At 35.8% G+C, this 21,073-nt stretch overlaps 1 protein-coding gene across 1 annotated transcript; it reads left to right on the plus strand.

Moving 5' to 3' along the window:
- The first annotated feature begins 5,270 nt into the window (after positions 1-5,270).
- On the plus strand, positions 5,271-20,616 carry LOC109042032 (stAR-related lipid transfer protein 7, mitochondrial). Its single transcript, XM_019058582.2, has 7 exons — positions 5,271-6,132; positions 7,073-7,245; positions 7,964-8,059; positions 10,781-10,941; positions 13,624-13,806; positions 14,253-14,337; positions 17,602-20,616. Exons 1-7 carry the CDS (start codon positions 5,621-5,623, stop codon positions 17,787-17,789), a joined length of 1,398 nt encoding a protein of 465 aa, XP_018914127.2. The 5' UTR covers positions 5,271-5,620; the 3' UTR covers positions 17,790-20,616.
- Positions 20,617-21,073: the final 457 nt, after the last annotated feature.

The following is a 21,073-nucleotide window of genomic DNA, read 5'->3' on the forward strand; positions in this document are numbered from 1 at the left end:
TGCATCAAAAGATAGAATTTATGCTGTAGCATATGATGACTTATTCTCTTTTTCCTAGTTTGCACTTTTGAATGGTTAAAGTCACACATGACTTTCAGGATAAATTTGAACGGTCATTGTCAGATTTATGAGTTGTTTCCTTGTTGGACTTTGACTTTTTGAGCAGGAGTGTATCCTGTAATTTTGTTTCTTGCAGTTTAGAAAATAAAAAAAAAGTCTGAGGAATGAAAAGAGATTTTTTACTTACACAACGATGAAATGCGTAACGAAACGCAGTCCTGCAGTTCACAGCTAGAGCATTGGGATCAGAGTAGAAAAACATCACTTTCTCGCACTAAAACTGAGAAATAGAGGACCAGAATTGAACACATTTTAACTGTGAACACGCACTAAAGAACTGACGTTCAAGATTAGAACTAATACTCCGTATCAATGACATTTCTCACTTATTGATCACAAAAAAACTGTTACAACTCCATACTACAGGACCCAGTTTATTCCTAATCTAAGAATAAAACCGAGCTGAATTATGTATGATATAGTGCTCTGTATCCTGCTCGACATTCTAGTTAGAACATTTTAAACATAAAATGTTACTATAATTAAATAAAACATAAAGAAATCAAGGAAATTTAACCAACGACGTTTACGCAAAAAGACTGTTGTTATTGACTAACTCGCCCTAACTTCCACCTCCAATATTTTTTTTCATCGCTGGATGGTATTTCATCCTCCGGTAAAATTATTTTCTGCGGAGATATTATTTTCACCATCTAAAATTCATCTCTCTATCGCTAATTTTTTTCTCTATCTACTGACTGTTTCTATCTGCCATTTTTTCCTCTCCCTGCCCTCACCTCTCACCCTCTCTCTCCAGCCCAAGTAGCACAGATTGCAATAAATAGCAATTTATTACATTGTAAAAATATTGCAATTCCACTGAAAGTTGTGTATGTTGCCTAGCTCTCTATTTGAAGGAGCCCCATTTATTGAAACTTATTGCTATCAAATTGAAATAAGTTGGGATTTTTCATTGCATTGCATATTGCCTATCTTTCTGACACACAAAGCTCATTTATTTCATTGTTTAAAATCGGCATAAATCGACTGAAGGATGAAAAATATTGCAATTAAATGGTAAAAAAATTACAATTTTATTGAAATCAAATTGCAATTTAAGTTCAACATTTTCATTGCACTGTGCTACTTGGGAGTCTTTCTTTGTCTCCGGAAAAGGTTTTACTTTTTTTACTAATGGCCCTTCATAGTTGCGAATTTCGAACAAAATCTAGGACGTTAGCAGGAAGGTCGGTAGCGTGCGCTGGTAGTCATCGAGAGTTGCCAATTAACAGTGTGTCAAGAGCGTGTTCTGTAACAGATGCTCAAGTTGGGGACTGAAAATCGGTCTTGGTGTCGGCGGCCATGTCAAGCTGAAACGGGTGCTACCTGACACCTCAGCTACCGCCGCAGTCACCTGATCTACGGGCGAGCCAGGGATATTACCATTATTAGGTTGGTAGGTATGGCTACCCTATTCGCAACTTCCTAATATATCCAGCAGATGTCGCACCGCGGAGCAAGCTGATGCACGTCCACTCTCGATGACAGCCCGTAGGACAAGTCCAATAGGAGTTAACCGTCACACTGGGCGAGCCGGGGATCATTCCTGATTACCTGGCGAGCTGAGGATATTACCATTAATCCTGCTTTCTTGTTTGACAGTTTACTCCGGGCGGACTGGGGAGGCTTAAACTGTTGGTGGGGTAACCATTACACCGGACGAACCGGGGATCATACCTTATCATCAGGGGTATTACCTCTATTATCAATCCTGCTTTCTTGTTTGGCAGTTTACTATGGGCGGACCGGGGAGGCTTAAATTGTTGATGGGGTAACCATTACACCGGGCGAACCGGGGATCATAGGTACTTGATCGCCGAGGGTATTACCTCTTATAGTCCTGGGAGGATTCCAGGCAGTGTTCGAAACCCACAGGTGCCAATTGCGCCCAAGAAACCGGTCATGGCGCCTAAAAAATGAAGGCTATGCGCCAACGTGGCCCCTGAAAAAACTAACCCCCTGCAAGAAAAAATCCTAATTTTTCTGTTCAGTTATTTTCCGAAATTCCTCCCCAAGTTATAGTTATACTAGTTCTGTTACTAATACGCCGTGCGTCTAACTTTTCACTAAATGCGCCGTGATATGTAGGCACAAAGTCAATAATCAATGAGAACGAAAACACACCAACTTGGAAAAATGAAACTAATCAAGACACACAGAAAACTGCACGGAGGTGAAGCAGTTAGTTTAAGGAAAATATTTTTGCTGCTAAGGGACAAGTACTTGTGGACACTTTAAAGGTCCAAGCTGGAATAGATGTGCTAACTTCAATGACCTTTATGTAAGTTATCTGTCTTTAATGGAAATTGAGCATTTTCGAGTTACCGAGTTGGTGCGTTTTCGTTCTCTCTGATTCAATCTGGCCCCCAAAAAATCTTCAATGGCCCCCAAAAATCTAGCTTGATTCGCAATATGGCCCCTGAAACTCAAAGGTGAGTTTCGCACACTGATTCCAGGTCCGACGGAGGATGTTCAAAAATGCGCTGCCCTGCTCATCTTCTTGAGTCCCTCATGTTAGCGAGAGATCCACCCTCAAATTTCCTTATATTGGCGAGATACCACGAGGCAAAAGGGTAAACCCCGATAGAAAACTGCTCATTTAGAAATTTAAATCGCATTTATAACTACGGATCTCTTGGCTCATTTAATGTATTGCCGAGTTGCCCTTTTGGAGCTCTCTGGGCCCTTTTTGGAAAAAGGTCCGGAAAAAAGAACCACTAATTCTCGTTTCACATATCTTTAGAGGGTTTCACGCCAATTTCCATGAAGTTAGGTGTGTTGAATTGTTTTTAAATCTCATTTATAACTCCAGATCTCTCTCATGATAGGAATCGTCGAGTCGCCCTTAAGAGGTCGAAGGGCCCTCTTTGGAAATATGTATGTATAGAACCAGGAAAAAGGACCACAGTTACCTACTCGTTCCGCATATTGTAAGAGGGCCTTCTACCAATTTTTATGAAGTTTGATTTGTTGATTTCTTTTTTAATTATTCCCATTAATTAGCAGGATCTCTCTCCCCATTATATGTATAAGTAGTATGGCTTTTTCGGGGAGCCTTCGGTCCTTTTTGAATGTAGGTATAAAATATTAAATGTTTAAAAATGAAAAATTTAAATCAAACAGAATACGCGCTTGCTAAAGTAAATGAAGAAAATAATGTATATAGTACTGTTCCCCCCTCCCTCCCCTTTCCCAATCCCCAACTTCCTCCCCGATCATTATATTATTATAGAGGTCGGAGGAACACTCTTGACCAGAGTTGCTAAAAGAAATTTCATCGAATGAAATTTCGTGAAATTTCTTTTTTCCCCATGAAATTTCTTTCGACCGACAAAATGTCAAAAATGCTTGTTTTTTCTAACAGAATTTGTTTTTATTTTTAAACAGAATAATATTCGTCAATTAGACCAAGTGAAGAGCTGTCTCTTCTTAGTTCTTCTCTTCTCGTCTTCTCTTACACTTAAAAAATGCTTACTCTTTCATTTTGAAACATTTTCTCTCAGATTCAAGAAAAAGTAAAATACCTACCTACTTACTGATCTCAAAATCTATCACTTCAAAGCTCTAAAATACAGGTACTCTACTTATTTATCAAATATTTCCTATTTCAAAAAAGAAATACGTTTGCAAAGGAAACTGTTAATTCTGAAAAATCATTTCAATTGTTTCAAGGATAGTTTAAGATCCCTCCCTCCCTTTTGTACCAAAAAAGAAGGATGTATTATTAGGGGGTACTAGGATTCTTTGTAGTCAAGAAATTAGTTTTGTTCCAAGTATGAAACCTAACGTCTTACTTTATCCGTAAAATTTATTTTGGTGTTCAACCGGTACGGCTGTGTGTTCAACCAAAATTTGAGAAAAAAAATTCCAAATTATGTTTTTGTTATTTTACTCAACTTCCTGGGCTTTTCTAAAGTTCCCTTTGACAGTTTACCACGTGCGTATTAAGGGACTTAAGGGGATTCATAAGTTTCTAGGGTTTAATCCTGAATTCTGAGTGTTTAATGAAATTTCCTAATGAAATTTCTTTTCATAATCTTTCACGAAATTTCTTAACTCTGTAGGAATGATAACCATTTTGCAATTTTTTAGTGCAGGCTGTAGGGAGGAGGATTTTTAAGCTGTGGGCATAGTTGGGGGCGATGCCCCTGGACCCCCGTTGGCTGTTTTTTGCATCATGAAGTTTTTTTTAAAATGTTTTAAATAATAGCTAAAACATATTCCGCACATTTTCTGTTGTGTTTATTTTTTCTGAGATTCACAAAAAAATAAACAAACAAAGTACCTAAACAAAAAATAAATTAGTACTAACACTTTAAACTGAGAAGAAATTTTTAAATGCAGGTTATTGTTGGTTCTCCAGCAGTCTTCATTCATTAAATGTCAAAATCTGATGTTTTAAGCTATTTTTGCTTTTTACGATATTTTAATGTTACTAAGAAGAATAGACTATTTACAGGTTTGAGACATCCAAAACAAGTACAAATAAACTTTTGAATTGAGGTTTTAATTTTTTCTCTTGTGTTTTACCATCAAATTGACGGAAAAAAGTGGGGATACCTATAAAAATATCCGTCTTAATAGTAGGAACTTCCAAGGTTAAAAATAGGCTAAAATTCCATCAGCAAGTGTTTAAAGTCTCAAAATTTTCTGGGGAAGGATCCCCGGATCCCTAGTTTTTGGGGGATACCCCCAGACCCCCCAGTCACGTGCCTCAAAATTCGCCCCCCCCCCCCTGAACACAATATTGGATCCGCCCCTGGGGCATACCAGAATAATAATTGGGGAGAGGGTAGACTTACCGTGAATTAATAAAAAGAAATAAAACAAAAAAACAATAGATGAATAAAAAAAAAATAAAAACTCTTGCATCAAGCTAGCATTTAAAAATTAAAAATGAAAGAAAGAATTAAAAATTGAATTTTGATCTTAAAGCAAACCAACACATTAAATTAGGAAACGTCTACATTTCGCTGTTGTCGTGGGAAGATTTTTTCGAGATTTTTACATAGGAAAGTTATCTCCACTTGATCACTGAGAGAACAGCAACTTGGCAATTTATTAGGAAATCTTGAAACAGTGGGATGGTGATCGTTGCAATGTCGTCTCTCAACGTTGATTATGCTGATGATGAGCGATGAACTTCTTATCAATTATCAATTTCAATACTCGCCCCCTTTATCTTTTTCAAGAACGTTGCACATTTCCCTCCCAAATTTTTGGCCCAGTTTGCCTCAAGATCAAGTGTATTGTTGATTTAGCGGCATAAGTATTTCTTTTGCACTCTTTCATCGTTTTACCATGCTATTTTCTATAGTAATTTCAACTCGTAACAATGTACAATCGAAGATGGCGAAGTCCGCGAAGTGCTAACCTTACATCGTGCAATTGTGATCAATACGAAATGAATAATACTTAATTCATGTCTCTCAAGTATATTATTTACTCTTTAAACTGATGAATTGAAGAGTTCTTTTTTTTTGTGGGAATTTCTGTTATCATGCAAGTTATCAGTTTGTCTAAATCAATTTTCCCTCAGTTCTATGGACAATGCAAGCATGTGAACAATCGGAATGCCATCTTTCAAGCCAGTCCCTTTATTCAGTCAAACACCTATTTCCATAAAGTTTGTGAAGATCTACGCTTGAAGTCATTTTACCCTTATTATCTGAAAATGAAGTACTTGAATTCCGGGAGGAAACTTCAATTAAAATGGAGAAATATTCTATCAAATTTGGCTGTACGTAAAATTCCGGTCATCCTGAAGAAACACTCAGCCAACATTGTGAAAACATGTTCAGAGCAATGCGAATTTGTCATCGCTCACAAAATTCGACGAGGTTACCAGATATTCAATATGTACTCCAAACTGTGGGGTGAAGTGAGATTATGGCTATTTCTCAATCGCGTGAAACAGCAGTTGGCGAGACGTGGTAGATCGCTGATCGTTGGCGCATGTGTCGTGCAGTTCAACTGGGAGAGAGAGAGAATTTCTGATGATGAATTATTCAGGTGAAGTAGCTTAAAACATCCTCTGTCTTAATGGTTTCAGCAAATCTACTTAGTTTGTATCTTGACAAATTGATAGTATCTACTTCCTTTAAACATTCAAAAATATAAATTTGGCCTCTTAGGAATAATAGTACACTTTCAAAACATTAGTAGTCATGCCATCATGCAAAATTCCTAAGTCCTACATAACCTTTTGTGTCCGGAAGAGAACTTAAGAGTCCGTCAGCCCTGTAAGTACATCCATCCTGCGATGTTAGTAGGTTTAGAAGTGAACAAGGGAGACTTGGACCTTTCATATTTCATACAGACAAATATGTCTGCGCTTCGGCTAAGAAATCACGCCTATGCTTTTTGACAATTTGCTGTGCAAACCTGGCGCCGGATAAAATGAGACTCCTTGCTGCAGTCTGTAGAGTATTTCTGCAGTGTCTGTTTGTAAAGAAAGTAACAAATGAGAAACGAAGACCAGCTAATCTGATTTCAGTAATTTACTGTCAGTGAGGATATAGCTTGTAGTTCATAATTTAAGCTGATCAGTTGCTAATTTAACATGAAAGTAGAAATTACCAAACAGATGACATGTCATCGCGGAAACTCTTAAACCACGTTCCTCGGTTTACAAACTTCCCGTTATATTTTATTTTTGAAGTGGAGGACTACTATACATCGGTGAATTTTCTTTACTTTCCGGAGCTAATACTAAAAACAATGTCAAGGAATCGTGCTGAATTTACCCTCTTCAATAAAGTAAAATAGGAGTGGAGATTTTTTAAAACTGCAAATAAAGTATGTGGTGTGGGAGTTTCAATGTCGATGTGTGAGAGGACATGTGTTTTTCCAGTCCAAGAATTCATCAGTCTGTGGTTACTAGTACCAAGTCATCATTTAAATGCATGCTTCATGAAACATTAAGATTAATGAAAAAAAAAAATTTCTGCAGGCATTCACGCGAATTTGAAAGGATTTACCGGTTACAGAGTACAATATCAGCCCCACTTTGCTCTCACTCAGAACTACAGTGCCAGTCTCAGGGCTCTCAAAAGAAAGATCATCAAAAAAGTAGTGTGTCCAATGAGACCATCTGCAATTGTTCTCGTTGTAGAAATTCGTCAGGTTTGTACATGATAATGAACAACTATCCTTTCAGATGCATTGCTGTTTTTGAAAAAGAGCATAATCATAAATCTAACAACATGAATTTTTACAAAGGACTGAAAAAAAATTTAACCAAAAAGATCATATGGATGACGGGTCAGTGGCCCAACTTTTTTAAATTCAATTTCTAAAAGTACAGTGTAAACAAAGCTCAAAAATATTTTTTCGGATGTTATCAAACCTTAAATGGCAAAGAAACGTGGTTTTGTAAATGCCAAAAATGGGAACCATTGAAAACGATACTCTCGGCCATAAAGCCAAGATAAAGCCAGGCAAGGAAAACAGCATTTGCTGATTGCCGAAATTCACATACAGATATTGTTTTTCTATTTCCACTTGACTGTTGTGCTTTTGATTTGATCAGCTTTTTCTTCCCTCAGAAATAATTTGTTTCACTTTTTGGACTTTTTGGTTTTTCAAGAAATGTTTCAAAACGAGAAACTATTCCACAACCGTGGAAGAATTCTTTGCCACTAACCCATTATGAACATGTACGTGCCATCTCGGCTTTCTTGAATACCTGCTCGGATTTTCAGGGCAGATAACCCAGGCAGTTGTATAGAGGCAGCAAATTTCAGAGTGGGGAAAGTGAGTTATTTATTTTTCATGAAGTAACAGCATAAGTGAACATGTTTCTTTTATATGTATTTATACATCCTTGGCATTTACTTTTCAGATGACGGTTGGGTAGAATTTTATAGAGGTGATAGTTTTATTGTATGGAAAAAAGAAGAAGTAGATCATATTGGCGAAGGACTTTATTGTTACAAAAGTGAGTAATTTATTTTCGAACCATCCACATAGAAATTGAGTTGTAGGAAAGTTTGTATTTATTTCCATTATTACTTTTCTTCTCCTCTCTATTTTTCTTTGGGAATTTTTATTTCTAAAAGATCGAGGGAGGAAGAGGAAGTAAATGCAAATGACTGAGGTGAGATCATGATCCTTTACCTAAGTTTTCTTTTCTCTCCGGGCTTCCTTTGGAGCTGATGAGTAGCATGTATCTTTTATTTTGTCCATGAGAATTTCCAGGATCACAAATTATAGGTGATCGAGTACAGGTAGTGTACCAACTGCAGAATTGAGAAAAAATTATTTGGAAAGCATTTGGTCAATCAGAAACGTCCAATCAATTGCTAATTGGATTGCATTTTGCCATAAGGAACCACTATCTGTGGCTCTTTCATAAAAGCGCATATCTGCATAGGAAAACCAATGGCATGTATGTTGTTTCTAAATTGGACCAGAAATAGTGGATCCTTATTGCAAAATGTAATCCAATTGGACAAATAATTTAACAATTGGATTGCATTTTGCAAAAAGGAACCAGGAATATTGCAATGTCGCTAAATTTGTGCAAATTGTTTTGTCTTGGTAGAAAAACCTGATTATCCATTAACAGTTTCTATTTTACTCACTGAAACCTGTAAATTTGAAACAAAAATTATCATGTAAATTTCATATTTTCTCATGGTTTCAGTAAATTTATTGCAAAAGATGAAGTTGCACAATCCTAGCACCATTGCAATGCTTCTAGTTTTTTTTTTTTTTTTTGCAAAATGCAATTAAATTGATCTATCGTATCAGGTAGAGAATTCTGAGGACCGAGCATCTAGTCAGTGTTGCCACACCAATTCCGGTAATTGCCGAATTATTCGCCCCTAACTCTGACTAGAGTGTTCAGCTGGAGGTACTGTCAGATTCGTCCCCAGTTAAATGTCCACAAAGTCTGGGGTATGATCATGAATGTTGTCCTGAACGTTCCTGAGGGTCTGCTTTTGAGCAAGTTTCTCTGCACTTATATATTTTTGTCTAAAATTTAAGCTGTGTCCTAAAATTTAAGTGTGCTGAAGTAACAGAATACAATTTTTGAAGAGCGGGGAGGAACAAGTTTCTGCTGTAGATGAAATAAAAGATGGCTCCCACTAAAGCCTCTGTGTGGTGAAAAATTTTAAATCTTTTCATCGCTCGCATGTAAGATTATTGTTTTGCTAAACACATAAGGCTTACCTTTGGTCAAAAGCACCTGCCAAAAAAAATTTGAAAAACTATGAAAGTTTTCCTTTGCAGGTCTCCAAACCACTGTATCAACAACTTCATGATAGAATAGAATGGGTCTGTTGCAAACTTTTGCTAGAGCAAAAATAAGAGTTGTTTCCTATAAATAATGCCTCAAAAATGCCTGAAAAAAGTCTGAAATGTACTCATAACTTCACAATCTGCGTAAGAAATTTGCGTTTTTTTGAGTTTCCCGCTCCCATAACGATACAACGGCACAGGTGAACATTCTGTTTGAGGAGTCGCTCCATTGTCTGCAATATTCATCATGGCGGAGGCTTCCGCAGTTCCGTGCGTAATTCAAGGAGAGTTCAAGGTCAATCAAGGCGGGCGAGGAAAATATGAACGTAAACACGCCGACTGTTATCTGGTCTAATCCTGCTCAGGTGTTATCTCGTCCCATCACACGTGTTTTGGCGGATTGGCGTCGGCCATGATGAATATTGCCGACGATGGAACGACTCCTCTAACTAAATGTTAACCTGTGCCGTAGTATCGTTTTTGAAGCGGGAACCTCACAAAACCACAAATCTCTTATGCAGATTGCGAAGTTATGAGTGCATTTCAGACTTTGCCGATGCGCTCATCGTGATTTTTGAGGCATTATCTATAAGAAACAATTCTTAGTTTTGCTCTAGCAGAAGTTTGCAACAGGCCCATTGCACTGTACAATTCATTGGTCTATCTAACTAAAATGGTGTTTTGCGCTTTTTTCGCTGAGGGCACATGGCTTTAGCCATCATTTAAATAGATTTAGATTAATAAGCCCAATATTTTTTCCACAAATTGCTGCTTTATCATTTAATTGCACTGTAGCAACAAGAGACTAGAATCCATTCAATCACTGTATCACTACATGATGTCAAGAGATACCTAAAAATCACCGTCCCAAGTAGCAAAATAGAATTTTTTTCCAGAAATAAAATATTAAGAAAATTTCTAGAAGAAACAAAAAAAATGAGAGTTATCCAGAAAATAGAAAGAAAAAACATTGCGAGTCAAAAGTCTGACCAAAGAAAATAGATCTATTTCTTAGGTCTACTTTCTGTCAACTTCCCATTTGGAAATAAGATAAAAAATTTATTGAAAGTAGAATTATTTTCTAGCCAATTTCTTAATGTTTTCTTTTAAGAAAATGCAAGGAAAAAATGTATTTTCTTTCTATTTTCTTGTGTCTATTTTCTAGATCTACTTTATACCTATTTTCTCTCAAGAAAATTGTTCTATCTAGAAAGAAGACATTTTCTTGATGAGCGCCACCTAGAAAGTAGATGACAATGCTACTTGGGGTGTTATTCATCACAACCAACATTGATTGCACATATCTTCTATCGTCCGTCGAATGAATATTTTGAATTGAACTTTTAGATTTCACTTAATTGGAGATCAAATAGTTCAGTTGATTTACAGTTCATATATTGTTTTCTCTTTCCAGTTTATGGCTGTTTTCATGATGTTACTGCTGAGGATTTTTTCCGTGTCCACTGTGATACAGAATTTCGCAAGGAGTGGGACAAAACAGCTTTACAACTGGAAATAATCGATTCGGATGAGAAATCAAACAGTGATATAATTTATTGGGAGCTTCTATGGCCGGTGCGTATTATTCTGTTATTCAATCATCTTTTTACTGTGGAACATCTGCCATCACTTTGAAATCAAAGGCACAGAAAGTTCTGAAGCACAACTTGTGTCTGGCAACCCAGTATCCAGTATCCAGTAACCCAGTATCTATGCTTTGTAGACCTGTGCTCTCTCATAATGTGCCATAGGGTGGCCCAAATTTGGCAATGTCAGAACTTTTTTGGTCTTACACCCCAGAACTGATGCATTTGATCAAAAAACACTCCCTGCCAAGTTTCAGCCAAATCGGATAATATTAACCCGTGCCGACAGAGCCATCTTTTTTATATGGGATTTTACATTGAAAAACACTTTTTTCAGAAAAATCCATTTTCCGGAAAATGTGTAATTTCTAGAAAAAATCTGAGGTCATATTCGACTTTAGCAGGAAAAGTTGAGTGGGCAAAGTGGTATTGCACCCCTCAAAAGAATTTTTATTCCTTGTTATAGCGGTGAAACAGCTGAAACATCTAGAAAACGCTAAAAGAGGGTAAAATGACAGTGTTAAATTGCAAATAATTACATAGGTCTGCATCTGAGAACAAAACTCAACATATGGTAGGTGTTATCCACGCACTTTTTTATGCTGAGTCCGAAAATGCAATCCATTTTTCTCTATTCCATCAGGATTTTCCGGAAAATCGGTTTTCTTGTAAAACAGGTTTTCCGGGGGAAACTCAATTTTCAGGAAATAAACCTCAACATGAGATGGATGAGTTTTTTTGTGTTTTTTAAAGCTGAGTCCGAAAATGATGACAAAGTTGCTTCAATACATCGGGATTTTCCGGAAAATCAATTTTCTCGTAATAGCAGGGATTGCCGGAGAAAACTCAATTTCTTAGGAAATAGACGATCGACTTGTAATAGATGTTTTTGATGTGCTTTTTAACATTGAATTCGAAATTGATAACCGTTTCCTTCTATTCTATTAGGAGTTTCTGAGGAACTAAATTTTTCCTGTATAGAAGTGGATTTTCCAGTGAAAACTCGGTACCCTTGAAAACTAGTGAATTTCAACCAAAAAAGCAGGTCATTTCTTAACTCAGTGGCGGAACGTCTGAAGAAGTATGGGAGCTAGTCATTTTTTGCATTTTCCTGGTGCATTGATTTTACGTAAAAAATGTCCTGATGGCGAATTTAGTAGACTCAGTAGTTTTGCTACCTAACGGAGAGGTCTCTGTCTGGCGAGATGCCTGCGTGGCGTGGCGCCCTGACGCCAAACACATCAAAAACATCTATTACAAGTCGATTGTCTATTTCCTAAGAAATTGAGTTTTCCCTGGTAACCCCTGCTTTTACGAGAAAATTGATTTTCCGGAAAATCCCGATGTATTGGAGCAACTTTGTCATCATTTTTGGACTCAGCTAAACCTCCTGTTTTACAAGAAAATCGATTTTCCGGAAAATCCTGATGGAATAGAGAAAAATGGATTGCATTTTCTGACTCAGCGTAAAAAAGTACGTGGATAGCACCTACCGTATGTTGAGTTTTGTTCTCAGATGCAGACCTATGTAATCATTTGCGATTTAACACCGTCATTTTACCCTTTTTTAGCGTTTTCTAGATGTTTCAGTTGTTTCACTGCTATAACGAGGGGTACAAATTTTTTGAGGGGTGCAATACCACTTTGCCCACTCAACTTTTCCTGCTAAAGTCGAATATGACCTCAGACTTTTTCTAGAAATTACACATTTTCCAGGAAATGGATTTTTCTGAAAAAGTGTTTTTCAATGTAAAATCCCTTACAAAAATGATTGCTCTATCGGCACAGGTTAATATTATCCGATTTGGCTGAAACTTGGCAGAGAGTTTTTTTGATCAAATGGATTAGTTCTGAGGGGTGAGACCAAAAAAATTCTCAAAATAAATTTTGCCATGTATAGTTGGGCCACCTTAATGTACGATCCTGCAATTACTTTCTTCTTCTTCTTCTTCTTCTACTAACGACTAGGGCATGGCCCTGTTTGTCAAGCCTTCGAGTGCCAAGCACAAAATATTAAAAATTTAATAATTATCTGTAAAGATTCGTCAAGTCAATAAAACAAATAGCAACAGGAACATTCAATCATCTTCAGGAGAAGAGAGCCAGCTTTGTGCCCATCTCTTAGGCGGTCGTCCAAGCAGTCTTTTCCCTATGGGTTGTCCAGTCATACAAACTTTTGCCAGTGTCTCTTCATCCATTCTGTCAACGTGCTCCGACCACATCTTTCTCCTCATCCTAGTCCACTTGGCTACATCTTGCACATTACAAGCATCTCTGATGGACTCGTTGGTCTGATGATCCCAAAGTGTAAAGCCCGCTATTTTTCTTAAGACCTTCATTTCAACGGTGTGGAATTGTTGTTTGGTGCGCTTTGTCTCGGCCCTGGTCTCAATTACTTTCAAATCTTTAATTCCTATTTTTTATGGTCATAATTTTGCCTCATCTTTTCTTTTTTTCAAATTTTGGTATTCTCTCACAAGAGGCGTGTATTTTTATCCAGTTAACCTAATCCATCTAACCTAAGTCACCAGTTTTGGGCCACGGTACTTTTATATTTTTCGCATCTCCCGACGCACTGTAACTTTCTTTTTGTTTTTTTTTTTTTTTTTAAAATTGTATACGTTTATCACCTTAATGGATCCTTTCATTTTTTTTATGTCATGGATTGCAGAGAATGTTTAGCAATCGTGATTATGTTTTCAATCGAAGATTCAAAATAGATAATGAGAAAAAGTTGATCACCATCGTCAATGAAAGCACAGAGCATCCAAACCGCCCAGAAGTTTCAGGCAAGCATCGTGTCAAAGAATATTGGTCCTACATGGTTATAAAACCACGCACAGAATTTCATGAGGTGAGTGTCTGCAGTTCTGCACATTAACAATCACTGAATACTATTTGCTCCTTTAATTTTTTTTTTTTTTTTTTTTTTTTTTGCCAGTATGTTTGTGAGAAAAACTCCTCCAAGCAGTGATACTGTGACTTATAGTTTAAAGTTTTTGGGCTTGGAACTTGGGAGTCCCTTTTTCTGTGGATGATCATTCAAATTACTGTCTTTTTACAACATTATGTCTACTAATGTCTTCGCAAATTTTTTACAACATTTAGTAACACTGTAAGACTTTATTTTTTATCTCCCCATCATTGAGGGAGTCAGTCAAGTGTTACAACCTCGTGATTTAAAAGGAGATCTTTCTTAAATCGGTCTGTTGTATAGTGGAAATGCTAAATGCAGGGGATTCTTCTTTGTCTTGTTTTTTTTATATTTTTTTTAAGTTTGATTTTTTCCTTCCTTTTCAGCCGGGCGTGGAATTTGGCATTACTTATTTTGATAACCCTGGAATCAGAATCCCCTATGCTGTTTCATCATGGGTCACATATTCAGGTATGCTTCTTACTTTCCTCTCGTCGTGTACCTGTCGCAGGCAAACAGTAGAATTAGGCATTTTATCAAATGTCTAGGCAGGTACTCAAATTTTCAGAGTTAGTGTGGTTTATTATGTTTTCCCGAAGACCTCTCAAATTTTCAATATTTAGACTAATTATCCGTCCAAGTACAAACTGTCATTGTATTTCCCATTCAAAAATGGTACTCATATTTCTTCCACTGTCCAAATTATGGAAACTTTTTAATGTATGGAATGCTGCATATTTTGAGATGAATTTGCAATTAAGGACTAAAAAAGCCTACTTATGATTATCTAGAGAAAGTTTTTACAGAGGATTCCTTCCCACATTATCAGAGAAAAATTTTGTCTACAGTCAGCAAAATAATTAGAATATCAGTCTAAATAAGGGGAATTATTTCTAAACGGGACCTTCAAGGTTGAAAAATCAACTTAACTTGTGTATGATAAACTTTAGTGTACCGTATAGAAAAAATCTTTAATTTTAGGAAATGAGTTCACTTTTCATTTCAAGTTCCTAGATTCGCAAGATTTTTCAGTTTTTCTGAAGGCATGTGGAGACCAGTGATTTTCGAGATTATGCTTGGAGTAATTTGTATTCATTACACATTGCATCTTTATGATTTAAAATCACATGGAGTTAAAGTTAAGTTCCTTAAAAATATCGAACAGCCTTCAACTGCAGAAAAGTCCAAATATATGCAATATTTTTCCTCATTTTGTGAAGGCATGTGAAAATGTAATGTCCGCAACAGGAAAGCTACTAAACTTTATGCCATTTAACGCAGGAGTCAGTTTAGAAGTTCGTGTTTCGTGAACGATAGGACATGTTCTTTATTGATACTCCAGTAGTGTTAGAACGTATTTAGACACTTCAGTTATCATGTTAAACAAAGTTGAAAAAGTGTCACTTCCGCAACGGAGAGGACGTTACACGGCTGTAGCTAGAAGTAATCTCACATTTAACTTGTTTGATAAGCTCGTACTAAAAATTCAGGTACACTATAGCAACTCGATAATGTTTTAATTTATTTTCACTCATAAAGTGTGTTCAATTTTAAATTCAACTTCGGTAAAACATTTCTTATTGTTTTTTAGTTAGTTGATACATTTGTCCTGATGATGTGCATTTAAATACAATTTAATTATTGATCGTAACTACTTTTAACCTCTCTTTGTGTTCGACAGCACGGTTATCGTGTCTAACCTGCACCTCCTACTATAACAGCGTTACTATATGTAGTGTACATGCAGGGGTACTATTATGCACACGCGGGGGCCTACATCGGGAATGCGGCTTATTGCTGCTATCTATCGATGCCCATGAAAATCACCTTTCCGTGATTTTTTAAAACATTATTATGATATTTTCGTGTGCTGTGAAAAATTCTAAGGAAATTTTCTGGGCAGTGCACATGGCCAGTTTTGGATTTTTTGGGGATTGTTTAGTTTAAAATTTTTTGTACCGCCTGAGTTTGATGGAATGATTTTCATGGGCACCGGCATCCCCACTTATGAAGGTGGATCCCCATGTTACCTACCAATGGGGGCAGTAGGGGCCTCGGGAGGATGAAATTCAGATTCCTTGGGGGTCAATTGCCCTTTCATTTCTGCCGCATCCGACTTCGTTCGACCTAAAAAAATTAAATAAATAGCACTATACGGGTGATCTAGGACACCCTGTATTTTTCTTAAAAGGCTCATTTTTATACTAATGATTAATGTAACATCTCTTAACTTTTCCGTTCTGTTCATTTTCACAAATAAATTGTGCTTAAATTTATTTGTAGGTTGTATTTTAAAGATAGAAACTTGGCTCAACCATCACCTCAGATATTTACTTCAGAAAGTCTCTCATAGCTATTCGTATTGAATTTAAGGTGAAATTCTTAGACTGTTGTGACAATTGGCTTTCCTAATTCATGTTGTTACCTTTTAATTCAATAACTTCATAAACTGTAAGGGTTACAGCCTATTTTAGGTACTAAGTTCTATGGCTGTAACGTTCGCAACAAAACCTTGTAACGTCCGCAACGCCATAAAAGTGGCAATATCTCAACAAAATCATGTAAACTTTATTTGAGATGTATACTTCATTGAAAAGTAGACTCAGTGAGACGTTACCAGGGCTAACCAGAATTTAGATGAAGTAAATAGTTTCTATAGAAATTGAAGTCAAAGTAAGGTCCTCAAAAATGAGAGGCTTTTTTTGTAACGTCCTTAACGGCCTTCTTTGACCTGTATCTTGCATTGTACATAATCTTTTTCAACAAAAATTTGCAGCATGATAGAGAGCAAGATACATTACTCAGTCTTGGAAAAATTTTGAATTTAGTGGGCTGAGCAGACCAACTCATAGACCGTTTAAGGCATAGAATATAACGTCCGCAACTAAAATAATTCCCCATAAGAATATTTGATTATTTGCCTAGGCATTTGGCAAAATGCCTAATTTTACTATTTGCCTGCGACATATCTATGAAATGAATGTTAAATATCATATCACTTACTTCCTGTTTGTATAAATCTAATTGGACCATTAGTTGTTCCTTTCATGAGTATTTAAATTTTCCTCAACAAAATGTTCAACCTCAGAACTAGCATAGGAAGTAGAACGGTGTAGGAAGAACCTGAGGCTACTGAATTTCTTCAGATGAAATATGATTTTTCTGGACAAATTGTGAATCATTTCCCTTGAATTCTTCCGCTGATTTTTTTTTTGCAACTTACAATTAGTCTATTATTTGCGAAAGTATGCATGAAAAGTAGGTATTCATAAATTTTCTCAAAAGAGAATAATTGTCATGGGAAATTTGGAAATATTCAAACGCTCCTTTTATTCCTTTTTTTTTTTCATAAAGAAACAAAAAAGTAGAGTAGTGACACAATTTGTACTAATTTTGCTGAGCAATCCATTTTGCACCAAGCTCTGTTTTTTATAGCAAAACAAAAAGATTAAATATTGATCTTCTAGGTTTTTCTTCTGCAGTGAAACTATTTTTGTCACCAGCAGCACGATTAGACATAGCTCTATCTTAACCGTGCAATTTATGTATCGCATTTTGCTGTCTTATTACAGCTGCTTAAACGTTCAATGATTGGCCATTAGGTCTCGAACGAAAATGTTGAGAATACTGTCTACTCCTCCAAAAAGGTGTAATTTTGTTCAGAATTTGTTGACCTCCAAAATGTTTGTTTTGAATTTCCATCACTCAATTATGTTTCTCTTTTTCTGTCATCAGGGCTAGCAGATTACATCAAACAGCAGTATGAAGCAGCGGTGCTATTATCCAAACGGCGGAGGGAAACATCAAGCCAAGATGGAGATAATCCTAGTTTTAACAAATTTAAACACTCTCCGAAGGAATCTAGGATTGATATGTCACAGGTTTTTCCTGCTGATATTCCCTCAAAAAATCTGTGCATTTAATCAGCATGTGTTTCAATAATTGCTTTCATACTTCTGAATGGAAAAATGCATAGCTATAGGAGGATTATGTACCATGAAGTGAGTATTATCTTGCCTTATCATGGAACATTATCCTGCATCTTTCCATAAATTCAATTTACGTTTCATTCTGAGGATACCACAGTGGTAACTTGTTAAAAAATGATGTAAAATCTCGTGGAATAGGTATTGTTAACAGAGACTTGACGTGACTGGTTTAAATGCACTCTGAATTAATGTAAATACAAGTATCAATATGAAGCATGCCTCTTACTCTAAGAGTTAGGCAGTTTGCCGATAGTTACAGGATGTAAGATGTTCCATCACAAATTATTCATTTAATCACAACCAATGAGTCATGTTAGTTCGCTTCAATGCCAAATGTATGTTCATTATATGCAGTGACAATTGAAAGTGAATCGGTAAATAATACATTCTTGTCCAATCATGCCACGCCCCTTGATTGAAGAAATCAACCATTGTAGCTTCAAAAGCAAAAAGGTGATTGGAAAAAGTTTGCCAAAATATATGACAAATACAGATACCTATTCAATTTATGAGTTCCTCTTCAAGAAATTGGAATGTTGGGGGAGACAGACATGAGAAATTTTGAGGTTATTTTTGGCTAAAAGAATAACAAGATAAAAAGAAAAGAGAAATTGCGTTCTGTTTTCCTGTGAGGAAAACTTGTCCGAGAGCCACAAATTCCGGTGAAATGTCCATTTAAATGTCCTGAAGGAATCCCATGTTGAAGTACTTATTTGAACTGTGAATAGATTGAAAGCGATGAATGTGGTTTAAATACATTTTTGTAACTCTTGGGAGATCTCAGTTGATCTCACTGTAGATGTGATTTCCTTCTCGCTGTGTATCTGTTCTCTTGTCACTGACATTTTGTTGCTGAACTCAATTCTGAAGAACATTTTACATTATTTAAAGAGACATTGTGTTTGTCCTTAATTTTTCCTAAAAATGGGATTAATTTATTTATTTCTATTTTATTCTGCATTTGATTATCGGCCCAGAACATCTCATCTGAAAAGGATTTCATGTTTTGCGTATCTTTGAGTCCAGTATTGCTTACACTCGGAGCCTCACTTGCAAAAAGTTTCTCAAAAACTTCTGTAAGCATCAGAATAACCATCACAATGAACCTCTTTTGAATGTCTCATGGCTAGATAGAAAATCTCAGGTTCCTTTCTTGTTTTGTAGTTTTTGCTGTATAATTTTTGTGATAGAAAAACTTTAAAGTTAAAAGTTATTACGTTTTACTGTCTCAGGTACTACTAGCATTAAATATTAAAGTATCACAGGTTCTCATGTAGACATCTTTATTGTGGGCTCTCCGGCTCTCCCTCAGAAGCAAATGTCTCCCATAGCAACTTAGGTTTTACCTATTCCCTCTTTTGAAATTCTCATTTTGACTAATTTTCATGCAAGTTCTATCAGAAGAAATTTTTTTAACTCTTATGAAATTTTTGGAGAGGGGCAGGGGCAGCTGGAAAATAACGACTACAAATCAGCATTGGGAGAAGAAATGAATGTGCTTGAAAAACGGAGAAGGCTCTGTAAAGGACTTTTCAATTTTGTAACAATTTATTGGCCTTTGATTTTGTGAAAGGTTACAGTTTTGCCAAATTTTTGACTTGTTACTTCCCATTGTCAAAAGAAGGATCAAGCAAATGCCAAAATTTTTATCTCTCCCAGTTTCAGCCATTAAGTGAAGTAGCAGTCAACTAATTATACGACTTCTGATTGCTTTATTTTGTAGCATGGGATATTCCTCATAGACTTCATCAAGTTTCGTCAGATCATTAAAGTACAATGTATACGAAATCAAATACCTATTGCAGTAAAGGTATTCTGTTTTGCCTCCCAGCTAGAAAGCTTATTTTCCTAAATAGAATAGCACAATCGATTTTCTTAATTGTATTTTCCATTATTATGTTCCAATTTCTTTCCCAATAGGATTGACTGTTATTTGAACTTTGAAAAACGTGAAAAATTGTTAGGATGTCTGAGGTAGGGAACTTTTTTGTCCTTTTTTAATGTAAAATTTATTTGAAATTCACGTTTAAAAAATTTATGGAAAAAAATTTGCAACAAAATTTTGTTCAATTCTTAAAATCATCGATATTGATGCTGAAGACAAAATTGCAACATAGAAACTAAAATTGTAACTAAAATTTTCGTTAAAAGTTATTGGCATGATGTAATCAAAACCTGTGAAAGTGAAAGGTGGCATTTTTACAGAAAAAAAGAACGATAAAGGTCTTCTAACTCGGATGTACCAATAGTTTTTTCAAGAGTTTTTCTTCATAATTTGCAAGTTTTTTTCAAATCCTTTTTAAACAGTTATCATTAGTTTTACTACTTTACTATCATCAGTTTTCAGAATTGTATTATTTCCCTTTATTAGCCATGATTTCATTCCAAAAAATTGGCACCTAATTTTTTAATAGTGAGAATTTTCTACATCTGTTCACAAAAATTGATGGGTTACTGTTGTCAATAATTTACCGACGCTGGTTTTCATGCATTTTATAAATTGTTTTCACACAGCTATCCTCAAGTCTGTGGCGTTAATTACCTAATCATTCTGTTTTGTTGATTGTGATTAAATGAAGTGTCACAGTAAACAAGGATTTTTGAGAATGTCAAGCTAGTTTTTTTTTTTTTACTATAATTAAAAAGTGGTTTGTGAAAACCTTCCACCATAATTATTTACGTAACACCCTATTTTGTACATCTCACCAAATTTGTTACAGACTTGATTAGTAAGTCATCAAATAAAAAATTGTGACCCATATTTTGTTTCAAATTGTTGTCAGATACTTCCTTCCTGTCTCCCTCTACCTATCAGTGGTTTAATAAGGCTTCATTTGAGGGGTAAGACCATGGCCCCAAGCAGTTTTTTAAACTTTTGCAAAATTATGTATGGTTAGTATGTATATATGTAGTTTAGATCCTATTTAGTAGAAGAGAACCAATGTGATTACAATGTTTTCAAAAGTTTGCAACTTCTTTGCTTTAAAAAATACTACATATAATGTAGAGTAATACAATGTATATGACTTGAGGCTCACTCTCCATTAAAATTAATAATGTTTTTGTAGAAAAACACAATCTATCTTCTAATATAGGCATCTTTTTAGTTAGACATGAAGATGCACGATTTTTACAACACTGTAATTACGTTGGTTCTTTTCTACAAATTGTAATCCACTTTATTGATGCTGTAAAAGTTGTACCAACTCTTGCAAATC

This window comes from Bemisia tabaci, chromosome 6, assembly GCF_918797505.1.
Source record: "Bemisia tabaci chromosome 6, PGI_BMITA_v3".
NCBI classification, from domain to species: Eukaryota; Metazoa; Arthropoda; class Insecta; order Hemiptera; family Aleyrodidae; genus Bemisia; species Bemisia tabaci.

What these genes read in the sequence shown, in the direction of transcription:
- LOC109042032 (XM_019058582.2), top strand. Translation starts at nt 5,621, where the DNA reads ATGCAAGTTATCAGTTTGTCTAAATCAATTTTCCCTCAGTTCTATGGA. An exon ending in TCGTTGTAGAAATTCGTCAG is followed by an intron (nt 7,246 to 7,963) that starts GTTTGTACATGA and finishes TTTACTTTTCAG; the next exon opens with ATGACGGTTGGGTAGAATTT. An exon ending in ATCATGGGTCACATATTCAG is followed by an intron (nt 14,338 to 17,601) that starts GTATGCTTCTTA and finishes TTCTGTCATCAG; the next exon opens with GGCTAGCAGATTACATCAAA.